This window comes from Narcine bancroftii, chromosome 5 (genome assembly GCF_036971445.1).
Source record: "Narcine bancroftii isolate sNarBan1 chromosome 5, sNarBan1.hap1, whole genome shotgun sequence".
Lineage (NCBI taxonomy): Eukaryota > Metazoa > Chordata > Chondrichthyes > Torpediniformes > Narcinidae > Narcine > Narcine bancroftii.
The window spans coordinates 227556239-227577041 of NC_091473.1; the positions used below are offsets into that span (position 1 = coordinate 227556239).

Genomic DNA, 20803 nt, shown 5'->3' on the forward strand with positions numbered 1-20803 from the left:
TCAACTAGCTACTCTATCTTCCTCCTCTACGTTGTCATTTCCATCTGTGATTCTGACACCACAGTTGCTGGCATTGGAAAATTTGTAGACCGTCTTTGAATTGTACCTTGCCACACAATCATGGGTGTATAGCTAGTAGAGCAGTGGGCTATCCACACATCCTATAAGTGCAAACAATATTACAACAGCTATATAAAATTACAATACATTTAAAAAGTTATCATTTCACATTGCTAGGAAAAACTTGGACACTACACATAGGTAAAACCCAAGGAGCAAGAAATTTAGGATAAATACATTCTTCTGTAATGGAATTGTTTTTGCAGTTGTGAAACCATGGAAGCTCTCGAGCTGCATTTTTTGGCAAGTTAAATTCAAAACATCTTTTAACATTTTCACTCAACTAAAAACACTCCAAATTCTAGATTGTTTCCTGAAATGTAGTAAAAGGATTGGAATTCAAAAATTATGCCTATATTTTAAATTATTTATAGTCAGCACAAAATTCTTTCTGGAGACCCAGACATGTTTTACTGTTCTCACTAACACAAAATGGCCACATAGAAATTTTAAAGTATTTAATTGGTTTAAAAAAAAACAAAGCTGGAGAATCTCAGCAGGTCAAACAGTGTACTTCCTATGGCAAAAATAAAGATACATAACCAATGTTTCAGGCTTGATGAAAGGAACATTGGTTATGTATCTTTATCTTTGCCATAGAAAGTACACTGTTTGACTTGCTGAGTTTCTCCAGCATTATTTTTACTTAAGGCACAATGTCTACAAATTTTCATGTTTTATGTCACATTGGTTTAGATGTTTTGTCCTGGACATGCATTTGAAGTACACTGTACAGGTTCTCCCGACTTACAACCATAATTCAGACCAAAGGATCAGTCATATCTCAGAATGGACACATGTCAGAATTGCGTACCTGTTAAGTCAGTGTTGCAGGGTTCGTAGGCTTGGCGTGGTCATCTTGATACCTGTGCACATGCATGAGTCTTTGGTTGGCATATGCGCGGTGGGTTTGTGTATTGGAGTTCGATTGGCACAAGTAATGAGTTAAGTTCCCTAACGATATTGATTTTGCACCCTTAACACTCGCACATGTGGTAATCAAACTCCAATATGCGAACCATGTATGCGCCAACCAAAGACCTGCGCACGTTCACATGAATCTAGATGGCCGTGCCCAGCCTATGGACAGTGGGATGCCAACTAACAAGTATTCACATTCTGGCTCTTACATGCCCTGTATTCCTGTTATAGTTTGTCAAATACAATATAAACCATGTAAATGTTATACATTTTCTTTACTTTTTTTTTAAAAAACAAATTTTCAGTCATGTGCAGATGGACACAAGTTGCATAGGTCTGGAGTATCTGTACTTGAGAAGCCTGTCACCCTGCTCTCTTCCACCCCACCCCCATTGCAAGGTTTCCCATTGTCAAAGTTAAATGGTGCAGAGCTACAGTTTGCACGTTGTGAATATCCAATTAACTGGATTAATTAAACAATCTTCATTTAATTTACAGAAACTTATTGACAAACAAAATCAAGTAGTCAAGAAATTGTTACATTTAGTTTGCAACAAAACTAACCAATAGAGTATAATGCAGTATACATTTCAGAAGATAGCAAAAATGCTACTATACAAAGAATCCAAGATGCCCCTGGAAGAGGAAACCATGTTAGCAAGTATGGGTGGCAATGAAGTGGAATGTTGGTCTTTATTGTAGAGGATGAAACATAAATGAATCACATCAACTGTAGAGGAAGTTGGCAAGATTGAATGTATATTGACTTGGTCTTGCTTATAAAGGATTTGCTTGCTTTGGAGGCAGTTCAAAGAAAATTCAAGGTTGATTTCTGAGCTGAAGAAAAAAAAAGACAAGGTGTTTTTCTTTAAATACAAAAGCCAGTCGAAGATGGATTTTCAAATGTATTTAAGGCTGAGACAACTTTTTAAATGCATAGGGACAGTCAGGTGTTATCGGAACAGGCCAGAAAGTGAAGCGGACAAGATCAGATCAGCTGTCATCACCTCAGTGATGAAGCAAACTCCGGGGGGGGGGGGGGGGGGGGGGGGCAATTTGGAATTGCATTAATTGATGATTTTTGTGAAACGCTAGTTGAAGTCAGAAGACAATTTACTTCATATACAGTGCCCTCCATAATGTTTGCAACAAACACCATGTAAAGAATTACAGAGGCTACACTGCAAGATTCAAACTACTCATTAGCCACAGAAAGGATGAGCAGGTTATAGTTTGCCAACAAATATTTAAAAGAGCCTGCAGAATTCTGGAAAAATCTCTTGTGGACAGAAGGGACCAAGTGTAATCTGTATCAGAGTGATGGCAAGAGCAAAGTGTGGAGGTGTAAAGGAATTGCCCACGATTCAAAGCCGAGCAGCTTTTGCCATGGTAGCCTCTGCATTTCTGTTCATCAAGTCTTCTGCGGATAGTCGTCATTGACACATCCACACCTGCCTCCTGAAGAGTGTTTCTGATCTGTCAGGCCTGCGTTTGGGCATTTTTCTTCATAATGATGAGAATTCTTCTGGTCATTAGTAGTGGAGATCTTCCTTGGAATACCAGTCCCTTTGCAGTATGCTCTTTCTTCTTAATGATGTTTCAAGTTGTTGACATTGGTAAACCTCAGGTTTGGATGATAAATCTTAATGTTTTATTCTTGATTTTCAGCCTCAATGGTTTCGTTGACTTTCAGTGGCCCAACTCTGGTTCTCATGATGAATAATGGCAACGACAGATTCCAAAGGTGATCAAAGATTTGAAGCAAGCCCAGCTCTCCAACTCCTTCATTGGTGCAGATATAAAAACATACCGACTACCCATAAACACCTGTGATGTCAAATGTCCCAAACATTATGGTGGCCTGAAGAGGGGACTGTGTATAAAAAGTGCTGTAATTTCTACATGGGCAAACCAAAATGTATACAATTAACCTTGAATAAAATCTTGAAATGTGCACTTTAATCACAAGTGAATTGATTACAAATTTAAGACCGTGGAGCATAGGGGCAAATAAAGGAAAAAAAAGTGTCTGTCCCAAACATTATGGAGGGCACGTATCTAAGCATCAAGGATTCTCTTCAAGAACTAATCATTACAGCTTTTATTAAAAACTTGGAAAACAAAATAGCATTGTTCTGAAAGCATGGCTTTATTTCACTATACAAACACACAATTGTCATTACATCTCTTTCATGCAACGGTAAACAGGGCAACACAACTGGTGCGTTTATTTCAACTGCATTTAATTGAACATCTAATTAAGAATAGATCATCACACATATCTTTAAATTTATACATTTTAAAGATGTTTCAAATTGTTAATTACCCAAACCTTGGAAGTACCCATTGAGAGAGAGAAAAAAAATCAGACATTTATTCACAAGAGCAATTGCAAAATACAAAAAAAATGTTCATGTCCACATTATGGTCAACAGTACTATACACAATGTAGTTATATGGCATATCATATTAGTTGTACATTGGAAAAATAAATTAAACAGATATATTCACCAAATTGACTAATGCTTTCTGTGACCAAATATGCATTTCTGCAGAACACAAGGGCTACGATTGTCATTTGGCCGATCGATTCACACAGTATTATCATAATTAGGCCCAAGGTTCAACAAGCAAATAGTAAATACGTAACATTGTTCCTCTCCAATAATTACTGGGAATATAGTGTCTTACACAAAAACAGAGCCAAAATGAGCAGCTTCATTTTTAACAAGTGGCCATTTCTATCTTAGTTACCTATGAGATTAGAGCAGAAATCTGATTAATTAACCATTTATTTTCAAATAGAGAATAGGAACCCCATTTCCGTAGTGTCTAAATTTATGCTGCGCAAACATAATATTGGAAAAAGTTAAAATCCTAATTTGAAAAACACTTTTGAATTGTGCAAACAAAATTGAAATACCTGCTTGGACCTCATTTTTTTTTCTGCAGAAGAAATAGCTTCTGTCATGGACTAGAAGCAAAATTCCAGTGCATATTTGTGGTTCGGTAAAGTGGTTGCACAAGAAATCTCGTATATTCAAAAATAAGCTTTTTCTTCTCAAATTAAAGGCCTCCAGAAAAGAATGAGGAAAGGTAGTTTATAAAAAATGTACAACGACAAACATGGCAGATGCTAGAAAAGTAAATGTTGTCCATTATGTCAAATTACAGCCTAGATTCAATTCTCGTCACAACTCACATTTTTAAAAAAGATTTCTGGAAAAAAAAACAACACAATTTAACACCGAAGCAGACCCTACAACTAATTTCTATTTTTAAGATTTGTTCACCCCATGTAGCAAATCTGTCTGTTTACAAAGTGGTCAAGTGGAAATACAATTTACTCTGGAATTTGCATTGCAGAATATGGCTCTGATTTGTAATCGACTTTTGATTTGCCATGGTCTGAAAGTTCTCATCTTAAAGAAGTTAATTACTGCAGACAAACATTGGTGTCAATTCATCTTCCGTCCAGGTTCCCACCACAAACGTATGGCTCACTGCTCAAGCTTTGATTATAAAGCACTATTTTTTCCACATAAAATAGAAATAGGGAATTCTTATGAATGACAATATTAAGAAAAGCACCTCTGAAAGATAAGAGTATTGTAAAAAACGTTCTCAATCAAGTTTGATTTTGCTGATGTGAACATTCTCTAAAGCAATTTGTGCACAACTGATTGCTGCTAGAGACAATTCTGCAGATAACAGCCACCTGTAGCTAAACACAACAGGTTTGCAGGTGATTTGATTGCTCAGGTAGAAGACCAAGAATTCATCACACACACAAAACTTTGATGCTTCACTATCAGTATGGTGTCCCATCTTATGCTCGAGAAATCAAATATAGTCTTAGTGCAAGTTTTCCTTTTGAGATAGACTTCCACTAATCTCTCAAAACATCCCCAAGTTAAATTTAACATTTTAATATTTAGGCGTACAACAGTAATAAGTCCATGTCACCCAATTATACCCAAATGACCTGTAACCCCAGTATGTCTTTCAACGGTGGGAGGAAACCGGAGCACCTAGAGAAATCCCACACAGACCACAGGGAGAATGTACAAACTCCTTACAGACAGCGCTGGATTCAAACCCCAGTCACTGAAGCTGTCACAGCATTATGCTAACTGCAACAACCTCAAAAATTATTAGGTTTCAATTCTAATAATTAAAATTATTTCTATTACTCCCTGAGATTCCACTAATTAACCACAACTTTGGTTAGTTAAGATTTTAACACACATTTACTGAAGACTTCTAAGCTTGAAAGCTTGCCGCTTAGAATTGGAGATCCGTTCAAAAGCATGATAATTTAGATTAAAAAGTGTTTAACAATTTATAGTTATGGACGTTTGTACCAAAAGGACAATTCCGCACATGGTAGAACCAGAGATCTTTTGGCTTGTATGGTTCCACAGCTTTTAGGAAATCCAGTGTCAACAGGTGAAGTCAGGAGGTTACTGTGTGTTAACTATAAAATATGAAATGAATTGGCTTTCAAACTGTGCAACTACTAAAAACAGCATTACTGATCGATCATGAGCAGAATGGTTAATTTTTAAAATAAAATCTCCTGGTAAGAACACTTTAGAGAACAGTGATTGCAGCAAGTAATACCCTATCCAACTCCCAGACCACTCTATTCACGATTGAAATTGTATGGCATCAGAGTGAAAGGTTACACAAAATGTCACATGCTCATCCATTTCCTCGGACAGGCCTCAATTAAACAAGTTATATCAGCCTCCAACATGGACAATAGCAGTGCAAGCAACTCACAGATGTCTGCTTGGACCACAGCTACAAAATATGCTTTCCATGACTGCTCACAGTAATGGAAGCACAAAATTCACAGATAAGATTCCAGTAGCTTTGTGCAGTTAGAGGCTACAGGAGCATTGAAGGCAAATCCACAGACACTCAGCATCCAACGGGACTCTCTTTTACTGTTCTTTCTCCAATTGTTAGGGGACAACATCATGCGAGAGTGTTTGCCTTATGGCTGACAGAGGTATCAGAAATCATCATGCAAGTTCCTTTTTTGTAATGTATTATGTGACAATAAAAGGAACCTTACATGCCACTGATCTTTCCCATCTCACAACTGCAGAAAGACTGCACAAGAAAAGTTTTGCTTTCATAAAGAATGGAGTTGAAAGGGCAGTTAATTACCAGTCAAGGGTCTTTTCAATGTGCTTTGGAAATTAAATTGGCCCCCTTATGTGCTCATTCCAGGTTATATGAGGCAATGTGCAGATAATTCTAAATCTTTAGCCAAATTCCAAATTTAGGACACAAATTATTTCAATAGCAAAAATCAGCACCATATCCTTCAGTCATTGTTACCTGATGCATTAATTTTTTTTTTTTTTTAAATATGCAGCTTATATAAATTCTTGTTCAACTCTTCTTCTGACTTCCCCCAGTCAGGTCAGTATGAGCAAGTTCCTTTATCATTAAACCTGGGATTAGGCCATACATTTGAAAATTATGTCTGCTACTGGAAGGAGTTAAAAAGTTAGATTTTCCAATCTATGCTTGCATTAGAATTAAATACACCCAAACTATTCATAGAATTCATTTTCTCCATTTATTCCTTCATCCTCAACTTTGAAAAAAAAATCTTCCATTTTAACTTTAACCATCTCCCTTTACCAGGTCACGAACTCCACTAACAATATTAATTTCTGTGCTCTTAAGCAGGTATGTTAATTTCAATAACAGTGAGTACATGCACAAATTATTCTCCTGATGCTGCAATTTCCCTTTTTACAATGATGTCCTGAAGATAAAGTAGCAGATGGCTCAGAGTCAATCAAGAAGCAAATTTTTAAATGTAGATACCCCAAACTATTTCTCCCCATGTACTGTTACAATGGTCTTCAATCTCAAATACATACAAAGAACAGTGCCCTTAAGATACTTCAAAACATCTACTGGGCTTAGCAGCGTAATTCATTCATATCCAAATTCAGACTGCTTTTTCTCTCAAAATACCGTACAATTCTAAACTGGATAATAAGAAATTCACTCATTATAAACACAAGGCACTCAATTCTCAGTCATCTAGGACTACAATTTCCATTATGATCATTAACTTGGTTTGGCACAACTGTTTGCCAAGCCTTTATAAAAACTAATTGGTTGCATGTGTTATACAGTATTGCTTCCAACTCTGGTTACCACTGCTTAAACAATTATACAAAGTTTGAGGACACCAGGCAAAAGTTATTTGAGAAGACGAAAATGAGATACTCAGGTTTTAATGCAAAGAGTAATTTGTTTTGCTGAAAATAAAATTCCCTATATACAAAAGATCCTCAGTATCTTTCATAAAAATGACAAAATACCCCAAGGCTCAATAACTAACACATGAATGCTGTTCTGTAGCACCAAGAGTCATAGTGATGGAAACTACTTGCTTTCAGCATTTTTAGTACAGCATTAAAGATAGTTCTGTGCATAAAACATTGGGAATTGGAGCTGAGATTTGTGCTTCAGAAATGGATAGATGAAAACATTTAAAAAAAATTATTGCTGGAATTGGTAATCTTATAAATGACACTGGGAATTTGGGTTAAATGCCTCCCTTTCATTATCAGTAGCAAGTCCTCACAATTTTGTAAATGTGAACTGTATCTAAAAAGAATGTTCTGCAGTCCAAGGCTAGAGGCCTGCTCTAGCAAAGATCCATGTATTATGATCTGTAAAATTTGTGGACAACAAATACACCAAGTAGAACCACAGCCAGAATCCCAAACATCCATTTGACATAAATATTATCCAATTCCAGAGCTGCCACCTGTTGAGAAAGGAAATATTTTAAATGATTTGTTTGAATCAATCCACACCACTAGTATCACAAGAGAAATTTCATATTGTATGCATGTCAAATGGGATAATTTATGTATATAGTCAATTTTAATGATTAGTTTCAAAATTCAACAATAACACTAACTGCATACATGGGAACAAACTAAAAAAATCAAATTATTTAGGTGAGGGGAAAGGTCAAGTCTTCAAACTATTTTGTTCCCAAATGCTTTTCCCTTTGCTGAGGAACCTTCCATTGTTCAGTTATAAAAGATAATCACTGCAGCATTATCAAAACCATTTAAATATTTAATGATCTTCCAGATGAATAAGAATCTTTACAAGCAATATCTTTAACACAGTTGTACAGTTTCTCCACAGTATTCTTTAATGAGGAAAACCATTAGAACAGGAAATGTAATCAAATTTGGTGATTGATCCTTCAAATTTGGATGAAAAAACATTCAAACATTCTCCGCATTCAACTTAAAACAACAAACATGCCAGATGATTGAGATTTCTTGACTTACTTGTGGCAAATATAAAAATCCAACAATACCATCATCTTATTTTATCAATTGCAAACTGGACTTATTTAGTAAAGCAGCTGAAATAAACAGATGAAGAACATCCCAAGATGTGCTAATTTACTTGATTCTTGCTAAAAGCTAATCCAAATCTGGCTTCATCATTTCTCGGTTTAAAAAGAGTGGTGGGGTGGGAGTGTGTGGAAAAGTGGTAGTGAACTGACAAGAAGCCAAGGTATCAGATTCAAGGTTCACAAAGAGATTTTTGGACTAGTAATTAAAATGCTATGAGGAAATGCTTAAGTAGCAAAATAAAAACTGCTCAGAAAAGTTAAATAATTCTTGAAGAAGTAACAAATGAACAGTTGAAAACAAGCAATATATTTTCTAGCACTTACCCAGCCTCCTTGCATTGCAATCCACTGGGCAATTCTATTTTTCAAAAGAAACTCTGCAATAAATTTTGCAATTTGAGTGAGAAATCCTTTTATACCATTCTGGAAAACATGAATGGCCATTCGATAGCCAAAGCCCAATAAAGCAATCACACGGCCCCAGTTTATGCCACTTTCAAATAGCCTGTAGGAAGAATGCACAATTACTGTACTGTTTTATTTTCACATTCTGAGACAGAATGTTGTGTAGAGAGATTCCAATATAGAAAACAACATTATGCTGCCTATCTTGAAAAACGAGTGCTTCAAGGTGGGCTCTTACGTAATAACTATACAGAAGACAGCCAATTGTCAACGAGTTAAAATTGTTACATTTATACTTTTGCTTGATCCTGAAATGCAGTCAGCCCAATTCACATCAGGGTTACATAAAACAGGACAAAAATGTACTTGTCTTAAAAATTAAGATCTAAAGTTTTAAAATTATTAGTATTCTGTCCCTAACCAAATAGTTTATTTTCTTTTTAAAAGTATTTGATATTTAAAATATAAACAATTGAACAATTATACAATGTGCAACACAATTAAAATGAAAGAAAAAAAATCAAATATGAACACAATTAAAAAATCCAGAGCACATTGGTAATAGTACAGGTACATGATCCTTTATCTGGACATCTAAAATCCAGAAAGCGGGGAGAGAGGCAGCAGCGCAAGTCGGGTGGATGAGAGACTAGCAGCGCGAGTCAAGCAGGCAGACGGCAGAGCGACTGGAAGGAGGTGGGGTGGATACGGCAGCACAATTCGGGTGGGCTAAATCTGGCTTTCCGAAATCCAGAAAAATCCAAAAATCGGAACACACTGTCCTCCAAGGGTTCTGGATAAAGGATCATGTACCTCTATATCAAAGCATAACAAGAGGGAGGGAGGGGGAGAAAAAAAAAGGTGAAATTATAAATTCTAAGTAATAATTTTTATTATTAAAAAAGTTTACAATTCTCTTTCTTTCTCTTCTCTGGGAATTTTATCAATGCATGCATTATTTGCAGTTGAGAAAAACAGATATTATATTATCAAAATCAAAAGAAAGAAAATAGAAATCCTAAACAGAGAAAAAACCCTTATAAATCAAAACTCATACCAGTAAGCAAGGTTAAAAAAAAGATACGTGGTAATCAAGTGACACCAACCTGGAACCAGACAGCATAGCATCAAAACACCTAAACCACACTAATTCTTTAGGTTACGATAACAGTCCATAAATGGGCCTCACATCTTCTGGAAGTTAATATTTGAATCATTAATAGCCTATCTAATTTTTTTATAGACTTAGACAAGACATAATATCACTTAACCATTGTGCGTGTGTGTTGGTGGAGTATTTTCTTTCCAGTTAATCAGAATTGCACGTTTGGCCATCAATGAATTAAAAGATAAATATATGGCTTTGAAGTAAAACATTATCAATGATTCTCAAGGTCAAATTAGAACCTTGCCCTTTAATTGCTCTATTTGGATCATTTCAAGAGATGATGTTTGAAAGGTGTCCTTCCAAAATATGTTCTAGACTAGAAAGTCCAGAACATGTGAATCAATGAAGCATCAACAAATAGTTTCTTGTACGTGATTCACTCTGTCCCACTGTCCTTTATTATAGTAAAAACACAATGCTGGAGAAACACTCCAGGTCAAAAAGTTGTAGTTTGCTTAGCAAAGATTAAGTTACATAACCAACGTTTTGGGCTTGAGCCCTAAATGTTGTTTAATTATCTTTGCTATACAAAGTACACTGTTTGACCTGCGGAGTTTCTCCAGCATTGTGTTTTTACTTCACCAATGGTGTCTGCAGACTTTCGTGTTTTACTTCTGTCCTTCATTTATAAACAGCTGCAGGGGATATGAATTTGAATTATATTTTGGGATAAAGTTGGAGTTGCTCAATAACTTTCTCAGTATTACTGGAATTTTCTTGTTGAATCTGAAATATTCTCAACTGATTCTCAGTCATTTTTTTCCTTCCTTAATGGGAAATTCTATAAGCATTGCAGGATGGAATAAAAATCATTTAATATCTTTAAATGCCGCCATTAATTCTATTACTGGAGCGTTCTGTAAACTTTGGAATAGATGGGTAGGCCTGGCTTCACCAAAGAAATATTCCATTTGTCCTAGCCATCCCTCCTCACCACCCTGTAAACTTCTTTTCAAATATTCCCAGATTTAATCTAGTGTTGAATCTAAGACATTAACTCAGCTTCTCTTTCCAAAGATGATACCCAGTCTGCCAAATGTTACCAGAATTTTCTCTTTTATTTCAGATTTCCTGCATCTCCAGGTTCCATCCACCACCCCCCCCCCACCACTCAATTTTTAAAATTACTGTCAATTGGACAACCTGACACCAATCACCAATAGAAATTTCCTAACAGGGTAATGATGTGGGTTGCTTTGTCCATTCATGACTCCGTGATGAAGGATTCATCATTTTTAAAAAATATTTACTATAGAAGGGACACTGTTTGCCCTGATGAGTTTCTCCAACATTGTGTTTTTACTTTTTAATTTCCATTTATAATTCATTTGCGATGCCAGACTTTCAGCGAACAGAAGGAATTTGCTGATAGGATTATAAACTTTGTTTTCGAAATTTCTTACTGACTGTATATTGCAGCAAAGTTTAATGCAAAATGTTGCAAGAGTAGAAGATAAAATGAGAATGCATTTACTTGCCCTTGCTGTTGCTAAGCAGTAATAATCAAGCTAGAGTAAAGAGTCTATAGTCCATCATCGAAGGGAAAGCAGAAATAAAAGATAGGAATAACAATTAGACATATGCAATCAACACCACCATCTCCACCAAAAATTAATTCTTTTAACAAGGTTGAAATATTGAGATATTAAAAAAAATTGCTAGCAAGTTAAATTGGAATACATCACAACAGTAATTCCTGAAGAGGTCATCGTTTGTCAAGCTGAAAGGGAGATGAAGTTTTTCTGTTTATATTCAAGTTATTTAATCTTTAATTTTGTTCTCTTTCTGACAGATATGGGTAAAACAAACCCATTGCATTTCTTAAAACAAGCAAGTACCACGTCATTCAAATAGGTTTGTGCAGCTTTGCTGCTCGATCAGAACTTGTTAGAGACTTCTTCAACTTAAAGATCTTATTTTTCCATAAATGGGCAAGGCAGAGTGGCATATGCAAAAGAGTTGTTTGTCAGTTAACACTAGTAGCTACCCTTGTGCCTTGAAGTAGAAAGAAATACCATTCAATAACTTAGTTAAAAGTGTTTGATTTATCAGATTAAATTGATTAGAGAATCTCTTAAAAATGTTGCACCCAGATTGTATTCACCATTTCATGCTTTCTATTTTAAACTTAATTTGTATTCAGGCTCACCTATCGGCTATTTTGCGGAAGTAGTCATAAGCATTTTGTGCATTGAGTGGCAGCGTTGCCAACAAGTTGTGGAACTCCGCGTCATATCTTCGATTGATATCATCTCCAATAACAGCAAGTTGCCGACCTACAAGAGCTGGAGTGCTGGTAATGAAAAGGGGGGATAAAAACAAACGTTTACAAAAACTCAAATTATGATGCTGAACATCTGAAATCAGGCAAGGCACTAGTGAACAAAAAAGTTGAATGGTTTCAGTCAATGACCTCTTCAGAACCAAGAACATTTTGAAGTCAAACATGGAGTTGCAGTTGACAGGCTCTTACCTGTATCCAGTGCTTCACATTTCTGCTCTTGGCTGCCTCTCCTTTGTCTCACTGACAAAAGACAAAGGAGGAAAAACCCAATACCCAACCCCAACCCACCAATTTTCCCTTGCAACCACTGCAACCGTGCCTGCCTGTCCCGCATCGGACTTGTCAGTCACCAACGAGCCTGCAGCAGACGTGGACATTACCCCTCCATAAATCTTCATCCGCGAAGCCAAGCCAAAGAAAGACCTGCATTCAGTGCTTCACATTTCTGCTCTTGGCTGCCTCTCCTCCCAACAGCAAGGATAAGGTTCCACCCACATCCCCAATCCTTACCTTCCACCCAAGTTCCACAGTTCATACACCTTCTAATTTTCACCACCTTCAATGCGATAACACTGCCAGCTGCATCTTCTACCCTCTCAGCAATCCAAAGTAACCCCTCCCTCAGCGACTTCATGGTTCACTTTGCCACCGCCACCAATACATGATACCCCCCGCCACAACCCCTGCTCTATAATCTCTTTCTTGACAACTAACTTGTCTGGACAAGGGTGCAGATAATTAGTGTGCTCCCCCAATTTAGCGTGTTGCATTTAGTTTGGAAAACAATGGGGTGGCACGATGGTTGTAGTGGTTACCGCAACGCTGTTTTAGTGCCAGCAACCTGGGTTGGAATCCATAACTGATGTGAGGAGTTTGTTTGTTCTCCCCGTGTCAGTGTGGGTTTTCCCTGGGTGCTCCAGTTTCCTCCCACTGATCAAAACGTATCGGAGGTTGTAGGTTCCATTGGGTAGCACGGGTATTGGATGAACCAAAGATATGGTTATTACTTTACTGAACAGGTCCTTTCAGTCCATGAAGGCAAGCCTGAACTTTGAGATGTCACACTATTCCTAATTTTCCCCCTTTCACTTGAACAGTGCAAGCTTGATGCACAGTATTTCGTCTTCTAACTAGGTACACAAAATTCAACCATTTCAGATGACCAGCATTTTTAGTTAGCATCAGTACTGGCCAACGTGCACTTTCTGGGTTTTTTTTTTCCCCTCCCTCACTGTAGAGGCTAGCTGACCAACTGGATATTTTCAGCATTCTATTTTTTCCCCCTACCACAGGATTTTGCCTTTCACAGGTACAATATTGAAGCCCCCACCAGCCTATCCACATTCATCCATTTACATCCACTACTAGATCAGGTGTGGCATGCATTGACCTGTCTCAGCTTGCACTACTCCTAGTGTATGCACAGGAGCAAGAGCATGCTAGTTAATCATGGGAGCCTACTCTGCCAATTTCATGCTTTGTCCAATCTTAATCTCAACACTGTGTTGCCTCTCTTTCCCTCCCTGCTCCCAACAAATACTCATTAAACACATTTTACACCACCCCCAAAATACTGGAGGAATCTGCTCCTACAGCCTTCTGGCATAGAGCATCCCAATTAATTCATAATCAAGAAATTTTCACCTTATCCTGAAACTATGATCGGATGTTTGAGATACATGATTAGGAGAAACATTTTCTCAATCTCCATCAATTAACCTCAGAATTTTCTATATTTTAATTAGATCACCTCTAACTCAATACTTTTTGTTACATTAATATCTTTATCAACTTAATGAACTTTTTTCGCACTGCAAAGTATATCTTTCTTTAAAAATGAGACAATACTGCACAGTACTCCAGATAACATCTCACCAGCATCCTGTAAAGCTGTATTGAAACTCTGCATTTTTAATAATCCATATCCTTGCAATAAAGGCCAATCTTTAATGAGCTTTCATAATTACTTCCTGCATCTGCGTATCAACTTTCTCTCATACTAGGATCGGCAGACCATTTTATCTTCCAATAGTTTGAAGACTTACTTTTTAAATACAGTAGAATTCACATTATCTGAAATTCAATCAACTGGAAACCCAAACAACTAGCAAACCCCCACCCAGAGGAAATAAATAGAAAGAAAGAATACATAAAGTTTAAAATTGTCAAAGTAAATGTTCTCTGAAGCAAAACACCACCTCTTGGTGAAGATGGGAGCAAGCAATACAGCCAGTGGAGTGCCCTGGTCATGCCTCGCCCATAGCAGCTGTTTGAATAAAGTTGAGTTTATTTGAAATTGTGGTGCCCAGGATGAAGATCTGGCTGATGCTGCTCGCTGCTGTGGCACTCACCCGAAGTGTCTCCTCATCCCTTCCTAGCAAGAATTTTCATCTTTATTCATATTAGGTATATTAGCAAGGCTTTATCTGTAAACTTGGGGGAGGGTGGGTTAATTATGACAGATGCACGGTTAGCGTAGGGGCTAGCACAATGCTGTTACAGCGCCAGCGGCCTGGGTTAGGATTTATACTTTGCAACTTACAGGAATTACCAGATTAAAGTTAACTTTACATAATTAAATACAGGCGTTTAATCTTTTATCTGAAATTTTGAAAACTAAAAACCTCCAAAAACTCCTCACTAAAGCTCGCAAAAGAGTCCAACGCCTCAGATTCACCGTATCTGGGTGGGAACTGAAAGAGAAAGGGAAAGAAAAGGAGCAGGAGAGGGAATGCCTGATCCAGGAACATCACCCCAGTGGGCCAAGTCAGCCGCAAGCTGTGCCGTCACCTGCAATTCATGGGGAAGGAGGCAGAGGTGCTGCGGAGCTCCATTGGTGAGATCGAAGACCACAACCGGCAGCTGACCAATAAGATGAACGTGCTGAAGGGAGAGCCCTACCATCTGGAAGCCAGCTGGGCAGCGGAGGAAGCCGATGCCAGCTCGCTGCAGGAGGAGCGGCTGCAGGTCAACAAAGTTGAGCCGCAAGGTGATGTAACTGCAGTACGAGAACCGTGTGCTCACCACCAACTTGCAGTGCTGCAACCTGGCCTTGCATCTGGGCATGCATACAGCCAGCCCGCGTGACAGCAATGCAGGCAAGGAGAGCGACAGCGATGTTGGGCGACCCTCAGTCCAGGAGGGAGGGCGACCCTCAGTCCAGGAGGGAGGGCGACCCTCAGTCCAGGAGGGAGGGCGACCCTCAGTCCAGGAGGGAGGGCGACCCTCAGTCCAGGAGGGAGGGCGACCCTCAGTCCAGGAGGGAGGGCGACCCTCAGTCCAGGAGGGAGGGCGACCCTCAGTCCAGGAGGGAGGGCGACCCTCAGTCCAGGAGGGAGGGCGACCCTCAGTCCAGGAGGGAGGGCGACCCTCAGTCCAGGAGGGAGGGCGACCCTCAGTCCAGGAGGGAGGGCGACCCTCAGTCCAGGAGGGAGGGCGACCCTCAGTCCAGGAGGGAGGGCGACCCTCAGTCCAGGAGGGAGGGCGACCCTCAGTCCAGGAGGGAGGGCGACCCTCAGTCCAGGAGGGAGGGCGACCCTCAGTCCAGGAGGGAGGGCGACCCTCAGTCCAGGAGGGAGGGCGACCCTCAGTCCAGGAGGGAGGGCGACCCTCAGTCCAGGAGGGAGGGCGACCCTCAGTCCAGGAGGGAGGGCGACCCTCAGTCCAGGAGGGAGGGCGACCCTCAGTCCAGGAGGGAGGGCGACCCTCAGTCCAGGAGGGAGGGCGACCCTCAGTCCAGGAGGGAGGGCGACCCTCAGTCCAGGAGGGAGGGCGACCCTCAGTCCAGGAGGGAGGGCGACCCTCAGTCCAGGAGGGAGGGCGACCCTCAGTCCAGGAGGGAGGGCGACCCTCAGTCCAGGAGGGAGGGCGACCCTCAGTCCAGGAGGGAGGGCGACCCTCAGTCCAGGAGGGAGGGCGACCCTCAGTCCAGGAGGGAGGGCGACCCTCAGTCCAGGAGGGAGGGCGACCCTCAGTCCAGGAGGGAGGGCGACCCTCAGTCCAGGAGGGAGGGCGACCCTCAGTCCAGGAGGGAGGGCGACCCTCAGTCCAGGAGGGAGGGCGACCCTCAGTCCAGGAGGGAGGGCGACCCTCAGTCCAGGAGGGAGGGCGACCCTCAGTCCAGGAGGGAGGGCGACCCTCAGTCCAGGAGGGAGGGCGACCCTCAGTCCAGGAGGGAGGGCGACCCTCAGTCCAGGAGGGAGGGCGACCCTCAGTCCAGGAGGGAGGGCGACCCTCAGTCCAGGAGGGAGGGCGACCCTCAGTCCAGGAGGGAGGGCGACCCTCAGTCCAGGAGGGAGGGCGACCCTCAGTCCAGGAGGGAGGGCGACCCTCAGTCCAGGAGGGAGGGCGACCCTCAGTCCAGGAGGGAGGGCGACCCTCAGTCCAGGAGGGAGGGCGACCCTCAGTCCAGGAGGGAGGGCGACCCTCAGTCCAGGAGGGAGGGCGACCCTCAGTCCAGGAGGGAGGGCGACCCTCAGTCCAGGAGGGAGGGCGACCCTCAGTCCAGGAGGGAGGGCGACCCTCAGTCCAGGAGGGAGGGCGACCCTCAGTCCAGGAGGGAGGGCGACCCTCAGTCCAGGAGGGAGGGCGACCCTCCCTCCGAGAGATGCGAAAAGATGGCAGGCTGCAGCCTGGAGCTGCTAAGGAAGAAAGGCATAAAGTCCTTGGATAGGATGAAGCGGGAGGCTAAGCACCTGGGTTGGACAATCCAGCTGCTCATCACCGACAGCCTCATTTACAACACCAGGCTGCTGGTGACCAGCAGCTGGCCCAACCTCGAGGATGGGTAGCCCAAGCTGCTGGACAACATCAGTTGAATATTTATCTCACCACCCCACGTCAGTGCCGTCCAGAGACCCTTCTAGTTGGAGTGTGTCTTTGTTTTGCGTGAATCGGAAATAGTGCAATTACTTAAAAATTCTATTATCCAAAAATTTCTGAATTCCAAAAAGTGTATGGTCCCAAGGATTTAAAGTTTCAAAATCCAGCAAGTGGGGGGTGGTGGGGGGGGCGGCAGCGCGAGTTGGGCCAGGGTGAGGCCGGCAGCGTGACTGGAAGGGGGTGGGTGTGGATTTGGCAGCACAATTCGGATGGGTTTAAATCTGGCTCTCGAAAATTCAGAACACACTGTCCCCAAAGGGTTCCGGATAAAGGATTGTGTACATGTACTACAATACTGATTTTTTAAATTACTTTACATTTAGCACTGTATTTTGTCTTTTAATCTGTGTATTCTTAAAGCAGGTGTATTTGTTAGGCATTGTAACAATGTGTCTCAGTCAAGTTGAAAATTTGTATTATGCAGCATCCACAATCCCCATTGGTGTCAGTTAATGGGGATTCTACTGTAATTTTTGTTTTTATTCTTCCTTCTAAATTGGATTACATTTTCCCATATTGTAATACACCTGTCAATTTCATAACCTATCCATATTCTTTTGCAGAGTCCTGCTTATAACCTGTAAACCCATCTTAGTAACAAATCTGGCTGTAGTGTACTCTGTAGCTTCATCCAAGTAATCAAAATAAATTATATATTGTAGTTTTCTGTCTCACTCCAAACTTACTGATCCCCAATGTGAAAACAACCCTCTTATCATCACTGTTCATTGTTAATTAGCCATAACTCTATCCATGCCAGCATTATTCCCAACCTGAAGAGCTCTTACATTGCTCTTGGCTTCCATCCTATCCCTCGGTCCACCCATTCCACCCTTTTCTGCAATGTGAAACAAGCTTGATTCCACACACCTCCTGACATTTGTTTTTCTTTACAGGCATTGCCTGACCTGTTGAGTATATCCAGCATTTATTTTTAACTGCAAAAACTCAAACAACCTGGGACATTTGTAAGAGATGGCACACATGCAGAAAAAATGGACATAATGCTCTAAATGAGATCTTGCAATTACAAAGGCCATGATGCTTGTATTTTTTTTTAAATTAAACTACTTGCACAACAAGATTTTCATTTAACAACTCCCAAAATTATCAAAAGCTTTACTTGTTCAAAACTTAAAAAGAGGCACTTCACTCCACTAATTACATGATCACCACCCTTCCTTCCTCAAAAAAATTAGCTTAGTTCATCAAGTTGAACTCAAAGTCAAAAGCTGTAGATTCCTGCTTTAAATTAGAACCTGGGCATATAATGGGTAGTCCAGTGCATTTAATTTTAATTTAAAAAAAATTTAGACATAAAGCATGTTAACAGGCCATTTCAGCCCATTAGTCTGTGCCGCCCAATTTACACCCAGACATGGGGAGAACATACAAACTCTTTACAGACAGCGTGGGATGCTAACCCCAGTCCTGATGGCTGGCGCTGTAAAGGTGTTGTGCTAACCGAGATGCCAACTGGGCCACCCTTGTTGCTGGATGAAATATCAGAATGTGTGTATGGTTCAGATGGGGATTAAAAATATATTTTGGAACTGTTTTAAGGAACTTCCAAAGTAAACAGTTTGAAACAGGGTTACAAATCACCTAAAGGAAAGTAGATAAACTGAAGTATAAAGTATATATTAGCATGGACTTGAGGGCAAATTATATTCAACCCATTTAATTTTTTTTTAAGTGGCATACAAAGGTAAAGGCTCCATTATTGCCACATAATACTACATTAGAATGTAACATACATGAAATTCTTCAATTTTGTCTATCGTAAAGAAGACAGTCGCCATTTTGTCCAGCGTCCCTCACAGAAACAACAAGGAACGAACTCCCGACCCCTAGTTTACAAGACCAGTGGTCTAACCACAGGGTTATCGGAGCCTCGACATGTAGCGTTGATGACAGAAAAGCAATGAATATGGTGTGCACTAACTTTTAAAAACTAAGATGCCCTATAACACCAAAGAGGCAATGTGGCAGCACATAACTTTAAAATAAAAAGGATACCAACGGAGAAGCACAGTTTATAGAGCATGGTGATCTTCAAACTGGAGGAAGATGAATAGTGATGTACCTTATAGATTGGCATTTGCTTTTTTTTTTGCATCCATATTAATAACTTGGATTTGATAGTTTAGGCACAACTTAGGGTTTCAGAGACAGAATATGAAAGTATTTATAAAGCATTGTTCTAACCTTGGCAGGAGTGGCATGGTCATTTCTGGTCACAACTTTATGGAGAGGTTGTAAAGGTATCGGAGAAGGTCCAGAAAAGATTTAGGAGAATGGTTTCTTGTTTCGTGACGTGTGTTACATGGGTATATTAGAGGGGACTGGGACTGTTTTCCTTGGAGGAAACTGAAGGGATCTAAACGAGGCATAGTGGGAGATGGTCCTCTTGCTAAAGAGGTCAAAAGGAGGAAATTCAATTATATAAATGAAAGGGGTAGAGAATTAAGAATGATGAAGAAATGTTTGCTACACTGCAAGCGCTGGGAATCCGGCATGCTCTACCTACATATGTGACGCAAGGCAAGTTCAACTGCGACTGTCAAGAGGGAGTTAAAATTAATGTACAATGCAGAAAAATCTTCTTGAGCACAGAGAAACATTTGGAGAGAGGGCTGGACAACTGGAGAGTTGTTCTGGTGGAGACTTGGTTCAAATAGTAGGCCCTATTGTGCAGTGACCATTCTATGATAAAGAGAAATTTGGAGGGATCCAAAAATCCATAATTCATCTAAAATTACATAATTATAGCAAATAATAGTTGTTCGCTCTCCACACTTATGTAAAAGACAAGTTGACATTACACTAACATTTACCTGTTAATAGACAGATGAATCTGAGTTATCTCTGGATCATCAGGAAGTCCCCTTTGTTCATCTCTCTCTGATTGGTACCGAAAGAAAACATAGCTCCTGAAGACATCTTCAGTCTCCTGTACAACGTCTAGTGCTGCAAAGAATAGTACACAGTTATTGCATTGTAACAAATGTTGGTTTTCAATCCACCCTTTTCAATTATGAGAAGTCTTTTGATGCACATCTTTGACAAATATATTGATCCAGAGCATTTAAAGCAAAATTGTACTTTTATTAAAATGTAACCAAGACCACAATTTCCTTTGCTTTAATTTGGTTTCCCAATGGTGGTAATCTGCAGTTAGTGCCATTGCATCAGAATCCTTGACCAACTAGCCTGTACAAAAATAGCAAGTATTCCAAAAGGCTATACAAATAATATTCACCAGTTCAGGCAGCATGTATGGAATGAGAGACATAGACAGAGAGGTGGAGGGAGGTGGGGAAAGAACACCGAGGGGCTCTAAGGCAGATCATCATCTCCTTTGCAAAACTAGAAAGTTTTGATATGGGGGCCACGACCAAAAATATTAATTATTTCTTTCCATAGGTGTTCATAAACATACCAATGAGATTCCTCCCAAAGTCTCTGCTTTAAGATACAGCATACCAACAGGCCCTTCTTGCCCACCAGCCCACACTGCCCATAATACATCCACGACTAATTAAGCTACCAACTGTATCTTTGGAACGTGGGTGGAAACCAAAGCACCTAGAGGAAACACCAC

General features: G+C 40.3%; 1 protein-coding gene across 15 annotated transcripts in view; it reads right to left on the bottom strand.

Annotated features, from left to right (window-relative positions):
• Positions 1-1649: 1649 nt before the first annotated feature.
• LOC138764985 (bcl-2 homologous antagonist/killer-like) overlaps positions 1650-20803 on the bottom strand; it is a 48150-nt gene continuing 28996 nt past the window's right edge. For 14 of the 15 annotated variants that reach the window (XM_069941538.1, XM_069941535.1, XM_069941528.1 and 11 more), the window contains 4 exons: positions 20037-20169; positions 12184-12327; positions 8786-8966; positions 3172-7849 (listed from right to left, as the gene is read on the bottom strand). In XM_069941538.1, coding sequence (XP_069797639.1) covers positions 7745-7849; positions 8786-8966; positions 12184-12327; positions 20037-20169 — 563 coding nt within the window. In that variant the 3' untranslated portion in view covers positions 3172-7744. Of the gene's footprint in view, positions 1879-3171; positions 7850-8785; positions 8967-12183; positions 12328-20036; positions 20170-20803 lie in introns of those variants that run through there. The other variant, XM_069941539.1, reaches the window with a different exon arrangement.